Raw genomic sequence first — 9,482 nt, forward strand, 5'->3', positions numbered from 1 at the left:
GAGCGGTTTGATAAGGGTAGAGAAAAACTTCGGCCTGAAAAAAGGTATAAGAGAAAAATGTGTGGAAGGTAAATGCTGATCCAGAAAAAGCACATATCCAGAATGAAAATAAAAACAGCAGGAAGGCATCGCCCAATTCAGAAGGCAACAGCTGTTTAGAAGAACAGCAGGCAGCAGCTAAATGTAATTCCAGGATAAAACCCAAGTGTCCCCTTGGTGACAGTGACCACCTGCCTTGGGGGTGGTAGTGGCTGTCCTAGTATGGGTGTGGTGGTCCCGGATAGAAAGAATGTTGAATTGCACTTTATTGGGGCCTTCTAAAAGGATATAGACAGGAGTAAAAAGAGGAAAGTTGGGTTTGCCTGAAAAGGAAACAAATTATGATTCTGCAGGATCTTGTTACTTTGGCATTGATACCACATTTATTTCTTAGAGTGAAGTGTGACAGTTGACATTGACACACTTCACCACTCACACAGGCCCAGACTCCTGTTCTGGGGGAGAGTTTTTGGGAGAAAACGGGTCCACATAACTGCATAAGAAATATATGACCACTACCTATACTAATCAATCAGTCAATCTAGTTCTCCATTAATGAATATAAATCAATATCCAAAGATTAAAGTTAATTGAACAGTAGCAATGTAATGATGCCAAAAATAAATAGATGACCCTGAAGGAAAGAGATAATTCAAGGAAAAAAAGAGAACCTTGGAATTTAAGGTTTAATTTAGTACCTTCAGAGTGCTGAGAGGCTACTGCGGCTGAGAAACAAGAACAGATCACAAAATAAAGGAAAAATTAGGGGAAAGGAGGGGCTTCAGTAAGTTCATGAGAGGACTATTAAAGTTTTAAAAATTAATGAAAGGTAAAAGTGTTAATACAACCAAGGCCAAATTAATGATATAAAAGATGAAGTTGAGGGGCCAGCCAAGAATGTAGAGCAAACATACACACAAACAAAGCTTGGAAAATAGGACATTTAAGGGATATTGAGAGTCAATCCACACAATGAAACAATCATCTAACAACAATCATCTAATATCCAGAAGGAGACAGTGAGAAAATGAAGGGAATAAATACTTGTTTTAAATGTTAGAAGAAAAAAAAAAAAATGTTAGAAGAAAATATGCAGAATGAACAAGCTGGAGAATGAAAGAGCTCACTTGGTGGTGACCAGGATGAATTTTTTTAAAAAGTAAAACTGCTAAAATTTCAAGGTTCCAGCAATAAAAAATGAAATTCACAGAGCTTCCACATTTGTATATAAAGGAATGAAGTTGATGTAGTTATTGTGCTTCCCGACAGCAATGGTGCGTGAGAGAAGATAACGGACAAATATTTTCAAAATTCTGAAGAAAAATGATTTTGAACCTGGGATTCTATATGCAAAAAATTAAGAAAAAAACTAGGATAATCTACATATGTATTTTTAAAATTATTTATATCTTCATTTGGTGAGTATAGTGGGTCAGATTCATAATTCTAAGATTAATGCAAAATTACCTTATGCAACCTGTAATGTTAAAACTTCATTACGAAAATGGAATGGAAACTTTATGTAATTGTTCTATTAATGTAGGTAAACGATGACAAAGACAGAAATAAAGAATAGGAGAGAATAAGGAAGGGAGAGCGAGGAAGAGAAGGAGGAGGAGGGAGGAACTGGTATTCATGACGTCAAATTCAAATCGGAAACTTAAAAGTTTAGGTATATTTCTAAGAACCTCCAAGTCTATTTACCTGCAGAAGAAGATGCTGAAGTTTTTAGGAAAAAACAATCTTGTGGAAATGTTTATTAGGACTTACACATTGTAAATATACCATATTTTTAAAAGGCTGGCTTTATAAGGCTTTTTTACATTTTTGACAAAGAACAATGTGAATTTTTAAGCAGCATGATACAACGCCAGGCTTTCCCTGACTTCCAGATGCCCCACTTCTCAGGACAGCACAAGACCTCTACTCCCTGGAATATATGGTCATTCTTTTACCTGTGACCACGCCCCCTGCCTCATTCCCCATTCTCTCTAGAACTGGGGCTTCCGCAGCAAGACTGGGGGGTATGTGGGAGAAGAGGAAGGCAGACAGGAGGAAGAGCCCCCGGGGCTACTCCCCTTGCCCACCAAGAATGCGGCCCTCTCTCTGCCTTTGCTGGAGTTAAACACCAAACAGTTTATTGCACTTACATGTTACGAAAAAGTAAGACTCTTCATTTCATTTTATACTTAAGCCCTAATGCGTTAAGTGCCCACCTTACAATTCCCTTCGGGGTCCAAGTGAAAGAAATGGGAGGAGCACTGCTTCTATGTGACTATAGCGCAACGTTTTGGGAAACCTAGAGAGGCTAGTTATGCATTTTCTTGAGTAACTGGAGGATTCAGGAGAAGCTATAGACCCATATTTTGTAGTTTGCTAGGGAAGAGGAAGAATCTTAGTCTGAAGTAGCTGGAAACAGAAATGGGGAAAGGATGCATGTAGGCCAAGTTCTTAGGATTCTCTCAAGATGATCTGGGAGACAACTGGAAAATGACCCAGGGAATTTAAACCTGCAGGGCAAACCTTTTCTTTGATAGGCATCTTGTCCAGGACTCATGTGGCTGGAGCCCTAGCCTCAAGCTGTGGGCATCACCTTTACTCAGTTACAGCTTGAGACAATCTCACCTTCCAAGAGGACCCAGGTTTCAAGTAGGCTGAAAGTTCAAACAGCGTAGAACTCAAAATGGCTTACCTTGAGTATATATCATTATATACAGCAGAGGATCCTAGAACTGTGTTCATTATACTGGCTACAAGCCACATATGACATTTTAGATTCAAATCAACTACAATTAAATACAATTAAAATTTTAGTTCCTTACTTACACTAGCTATGTTTCAAGTGCTAATGCCACATGTGATGTGATGAAATGGAAATAGATGGAAATAGATGATTTCCATCACCATAGAAAGTTCTAAAGGACAGCGCTCTTCTAGGACATTGTAGACACAAATACAAAGCTTAACTTTGTGTATGTGAGCTGCCCTGGCAACACCCCACTGTGATGAATGTATCTAAGAGAAGATTTGACTTACAGACAACCTAAACTAACTCAAATTAGAGACTGTCTTCAGTTATGCCAGCTACCCAATATCCTTGAAGTTTTAATTTATGTCGCTATTGATATTACAATTAAACAGATGAGAAACCTAAATCAAAGTGATTAACCAACTTGCCCCAGAGGCAACTTTACCTGTGACTGCAGCAGAATATCAAGTTCCCCTTTTCCTAAATATGAATTACCCCAAAGTTCCAAGAAGCCTATCTGCATAGAACCTGATATAAGAATTGCACAGAGAATGTATCCAGTAATTATCTGTTGCATCAATGATGTAATTATTTCAATGCAACACTGAAATGATGCAATAAATGGATGAATGAGTGAACTGTAAAGCAGAGCTACCAGTAAAACCACCACAGAAATAGGAGGACATGACTCAGCCTCAGAAGTAAAACTGTGGCCGTGGAATAGCCAAGGGTACGCTGGAATTTCAACCAGCCATTTCTCAGAAAACATGTGATGCTTCCCTTATGGTTTTTTGAATCATTCTCTGGCCCATCTGATTAATGCTGTATCTTTCACTTTTCACCATTTTAATTTCTTTGAACATAAAGGGTACCCTAACCACTCTCCCATCCCCACCCCCAATTAAAACAAACTACACAGACTTGCACATAATACTTGGGCCCACTTCTCTGGGACTCCTTTGCCTGTCCACAGAGTTTCCATTCAGTGCTGAGGTTTAAGTAAAGGCTCTGTGTATCCCATCCACAAAGACTTGCTCCGTTACCAAAGAAGCGATCAACTTCAAAAGGGAATAAATTTTGTGTGCAGGGAGACTGCTGTATGGGGAATAAGAAATAATCACTTAAGTTTCAAATTTGCAAAATTTTGCAGTTTGCTGTCTGCTTTACTTTTCTCTTAAAGCTAGAAGATGACTGACCTTTTCTGATAATTTTTCCACATTCCCCTTCCCTCCCTTCAAGCAAACCAAACCTGTTGAGCCCTGTTCACTACTTACAGGAGATTCGCTGACTCCAAAGATGTCTCTGACATCCCTGACGGATTGCTTGTTCTTTTTTCTCATGGTTTGAGTGTAAGTATTGTATCTCTTCTTCACTGCAGCTGCTTGGGTTCGAGTCAAAGTGGAGAGCAAGGCTTTGCCACCCTCCTCTTCATCACCCGAGATCAGGGTTGATAAACCTACATCTTGCAACCACTCTGCTTCAAGTTCTCCTTCTGTAAGATGAAGTTACCAAGAGAAGGTTAGAATATTCTGAGATTGGAAGCCATTTATATCTGTAAGTCTGTACACATCAGCGAGTAAGAAATAGTCACTAGACAACATATTAAGACCATCCTGGACCTTGAGGACATTATGCCAAATGAAATAAGTCAGACAGAGAAAGAAAAACACCAAGCACCATATGATCTCATTATATGTGGAGTTTAAAAACAAAACAAAGCAAAAAGTCCGAGCTCATAAATATAGGGAACGGATTGGTGCTTACCAGAGGCCAGGGGTGGAGGGTGGGCGAAATGGGTAAAGGTGGTCAAAAGGTACAAACTTCCAGTTATAAAATAAAATAAATATGTCATGGGGATGTCATGTACAGCACGGTAACTATAGTTGATAATGCTCTATTGCATATTTGAAAATTGTTAAGAGAGTAGGATCTTCAAAGTTCTTATCACGAGAAAAAACATTTTGTAACTATGTGTGACGATGGGTATTAACTACACTTATTTGGTGTATGTATTCAAATATCTAATCATTGTGTTTATACCTGAAACTAATATAATACTGTATGTCAATTAAACCGCAAAAAAATTTAAAAGACCATTCTTTTTCCCATAGTAATTGTGGGAACGGCCTATAGGAATGAATAAAAGGTCTGTATTGTATTTTTTTAAGTAAGTCAAATTTTTAAAGTATCTTCTAGTAGAGTAAGGTTATTTGGCAGATTTGGGAAGGTAATTTTCCTTAGCAGAGAGTTAAATATAAGCCATATCTGAACAGCCAATTTCAAAACATGATAAAATATTAATATCTAAACTAAAACCATGACAGAAAAAAAGTGGTTTAATGGCACACAAAAGAATTTTTTAATCACACAAATTCAGGTTCAAATCCCAACCACCATTTACTAACTGAATAACTTTGGAGAGTTTTAAGTATCTCTAGATCTCGTGTCCTCTTGGCAAAATGGAGGTAATAATTACCAAAGTATTAGGTGGCTCTGAGGATTATTTTATCAATGAATTTGTGACAGATGGCAAAAATCTAGAACAGAGTATGTGTTCAATAGATATTCGTTCTCTTACTTTTCTCCTTATTTTGAACATTAGGTAATCTTTCCTTTTCTCAGAAGGCAGCTAAAAATCTTAAAATTCATCACGATGAAGATCAATCACTATTATAAATTAAATGTGCGGAAATACTAAAGAATTCAGAATAACAACATCACGTAACAGAAAATCCACTGTACACACTATAACATTCTGGGAACTATGCTAAACAGGTATTACCTGAATAAGGTTTCTTTTAAAGAGCAGAATTGACTGGTTTGCAAGTATACTATCAAATCATCAGTCCAGAGGCATTGGACTCTGCTTATGTTATTCTACCACTGGTACATGAACAAAAGCCTTCCCACATGCTTTACAAGAAAATGAGAAAACATTTTAAACGGAATAATAATGAAAATATGAAATATCAAAATTTGTGGGATGGAGTGAAGTCACAAAGGAAAAAGTAAAACTGTCTCTATTCACAAATGATCTCTTTGTTTATGTAGAAAATTCTAAGAAATCTAGTAGTAGACAACTCCTGGTAAGTCCATTAGAAAGGTAATGAAATATAAGGTCAAGTACAAAAATCAACTGTACTACACACCAGTTGCAAACAATTAAAAAATGAGAGAGGTGAGAGAACAAGAGAGAGACACCCAATTAAGAGAAATAGTCAAAAGATTTCACAAAGCAAGATATATGAATGGACAATAAGCACAGGAAAAAGCGTTTGACATCATTAGTCATCGGTGAAGTATAATTACAGCCACAATGAGATACCTCCACACATCCCTAGAATCATTCACGTTAATAAGTCTTGAAACATCTAATGTTGCAAGGATGTGCAGCAGCTAGACTTGTCTGTCAGATACTGCCGGGAGGAGTGTGAAGTGGTACAACTACTTTGGAAAAATGCTGGCAGTTTCTTATGTAATTATACATATTCTATGAAAAATACTTATATCCAAGAGAAATAAAAATATACCTCCACCGAAAGACTTCTACAAGATTGTTCACAGCAGCCTTATTCATAATGCCAAGACTGCAAACAACCATTAACAGTTAAATGTATAGACAAATTATGGCATATTCATACAACAGAATAACTGCTGTCATGGGTTGAATTGGGTCCCCAAAAAGATACACTGAAGTTCTAACCACCAATACAGGTGAATGTAACCTTATTTGGAAACAGGGTCTTGGCAGGTATAATTAGGATTTAAGTTGAGGTGAGGTCATACTGGAGTAGAGAGAGCCCTTGATCCGATATAGCTAGTGTCCTTATAAGAAAAGGAGGTGAGACACAGACAACAACACAGGGAGTAGGCTACGTGACTACAGAGGCAGAGAACGGCAAGTGTTGTCTACAAGCCAAGGAACAGCTAGGATTGCTGGCAACACCAGAAGCTAAGAGAAAGACATGGAACAGATTCTTCCCTACCATCTTCAGAGAGAGGAGGGCCCTGTTCACCCCTTGAGTTTGGACTTCTTGTCTCCAGAACCACAATAGAACAGATTTCTGTTGTTTTAAGCCACCTAGTTCTGTGGTACTTTGTTACAGCAGCGTTAGGAAACGAATACAAACTATCCCATAATAAAGAGCAATGAAATAGTAATACACCAAATGAATCTCAAAAATATTATGTTCAGTGAAAGAAGCCAAACCCAAAACTATATGCTGCAAAAACATCAGAACCTTGGTTGTCTCTGGCTAGAGACAGCAAGTCACAGGGATGATGAGATTGGGAAAAACCATGAGGAAATTCTGAGTTGATTGAAATGTTATGTCGATTTGTGTGAGGTTACAGGGTTAGTATTTGTCAAATGTCACTGAATTGCACACTTAAGATCTAGGCATATGCTTCAAGGAAAATAATATCAGTCAAATAAATTTTGAACTCCAGTTAGTAGGTATGCTTTTTGTAGAAGTTTATGTTAGCAAGCCTGAGAGTGTCTTCTGTACACTCTAGGCTTGAGCAAATGAAAAAATACATTGAGGAACAGGTTTCTCATTATTGGAGAAGGGGGTTATAAATACAGAAAAATGGAAGACAACAACAAACTTTGTGGCGTTGGATTGGAATTGGAGGTTATCAGTACGAACTCATGATTTTTAATATAGATAGCTAGCTAGCTAGTAAGAAAAAAGAAGTGGAGAATAAGAGGTATTTTCCTTTATGTGTCTTTCTGGATCTGAAAAGGCAAAATGTTAAGTATGTAAGGAAAAGGAATAAAAATATCCTTCTCTGATGCAGGACAGTTCCCTTGAATGGATTTTCATTAAATCTGTGGTGGGACTTTTTATTTCTAATGCTAAGTGAAATATACTAATTGTGGTACATCTGAACTATTGTTTTTCAGATCTAAGAAGGATAGGCTTGTAGAAAGGGAATAAAGAACAAAAAAGTTTTTTAAAGTTTCAGTTTATCTTGATAGTTGTCTTGAGGTTAATCACTGGTTAATGAAAACATTCTCAGATACTTGCTAAGCTACCTGCAGTCTTTCTTATGCATTTACTTGTCGATAGGTAGTACCTGGAGAAGATAACCTATGCTTTTAATCTCAGGTGAGTAATTTTGTACTTTTTGACAGTTACGGACAATTATATTTTTTGGGTCCTCAACCTTCTTGTTTAATTTCACTGGAAACTAGTATAATTGACATATCTGACACGGCTTTTATTTGATAAAGTACTAGATTATCCGTTCTCTAAATACATTAATGCTAGTACATGCTTCATAGTTAAATATTTTTAATCCACAATTATGTTGGTAAACTTTTTTTCTGTCTGTCTCTCTCTTTTGGTAATTAATGGTCAAGTATACAAATATAAAAGCCATCAAAATGAGAACACTCAATCTGCTAGATGATTATGAGTCAAGTCAACAGATGGGTACAGCATCCCTAAGTGGTGATACGTAAAGGATCAATTTGGATTGTGTTGACAGCCCTCCTTCAGGTCATGTCACCTTACACAGAAGCCACCCTGAGCCAGACCAGCAGATATAAATCAGTGGGAGCAGGCAGCTGATTTGCCAAATTCTACTGATTCGCTTGTTAAAATACTAGTGGAATGATTTCTACCTGCCAACAGAATAAGAGAGCATACAAAGAAAGACAGCACAGGGGAAGACCAATCTAGCACCTCACCATCCAGGGGCTTGGCCTCAGCTGACGTCTGCTCTTCCTGAACTCCCAGGCTGTTCTCTTTGATACTTTCTATTTCCCGCCAGAAATCCTCCATGGAGGCGCTGTCTATGGAGGCTTGAGAGTTGGAGCGGCTGAATGCGGGGGATTGTAAGGATTCATTGGAGAGCATCCTGCTAATTCTTCGGCAGCGAGAAATGGATTTTCTGAGAAAAGAATAGTATCTGTTAACGAAAATCAGTGTCTCATGTTACAAATCACAAAATTAAATTTAGGTGTGATATCAATGGAGAGATGGAGTTAGTGTGAAAGAGAGGGGTTTGAGGGAATAACCTCCAGTCAGCGGTGGCCCCATCCTTTTCATTCTCTATAATTCATAATGACTTTGTGGCCATGTGGGAATTACCACAAAAATACTTTTTATACCTTTCACACACTCATAAAGTGGGAAGCTGTTCATATTAGTCAAAACATATATAGTAAAATTTAGCCCTTGTAAAGTATCTAAGGTGATGTCAGAGAAGAGTGAAAAAAGCTGGCTGCTCACATCCAGTGGGGTGGGTACTATTAAGCAAACAAAATAAGCATTGGCGAGGATGTAGAGAAACTGGAACCCTTGTTCATTGTTGGTGGAAATGTAAAATGGTACAGCCTCTGTGGAAAACAGCATGGCAGTCCCTCAAAAAATCTAACATAACTACTGTGATATGCAGCAATTCCACTGACTATACATACAGAAGAACTGAAAGCAGAGTCTTGAAGAGATACCTGTACATCCATGTTCATAACAGTGATTCACAATAGCCACAAGGCAGAAGCAACTTAAACGTCCACTGACAGACCAATGGATAAGCAAAATGTGGTCTACTCATACAACGAAATATTATTGAGCCTTAAAAAGAAAGGAAATTCTGACACATGCTGCAACATGGATGAGCCTGGAGGACATCGGGCTAAGTGAAATAAGCCAGTCACAGAAAAACAAATGCTGTATGATTTCAC

The 9,482-nt window shown here is 37.8% G+C and overlaps 1 protein-coding gene across 1 annotated transcript in view; it reads right to left on the reverse strand.

Moving 5' to 3' along the window:
* ARHGAP28 (Rho GTPase activating protein 28) overlaps window positions 1-8,682 on the reverse strand; it is a 67,633-nt gene extending 58,951 nt beyond the window's left edge. Inside the window, exons 1-2 of the mRNA XM_007458451.1 lie at window positions 8,484-8,682; window positions 4,063-4,280 (exon numbers count right to left, since the gene is read on the reverse strand). Coding sequence (XP_007458513.1) covers window positions 4,063-4,280; window positions 8,484-8,652 — 387 coding nt within the window. The 5' untranslated portion in view covers window positions 8,653-8,682. The remainder of the gene's footprint in view (window positions 1-4,062; window positions 4,281-8,483) is intronic.
* Between the last annotated feature and the right edge of the window lie 800 nt (window positions 8,683-9,482).

The sequence above is a fragment of the Lipotes vexillifer genome, unplaced genomic scaffold (assembly GCF_000442215.2).
Source record: "Lipotes vexillifer unplaced genomic scaffold, Lipotes_vexillifer_v1.1 scaffold447, whole genome shotgun sequence".
Taxonomy (NCBI): Eukaryota; Metazoa; Chordata; class Mammalia; order Artiodactyla; family Lipotidae; genus Lipotes; species Lipotes vexillifer.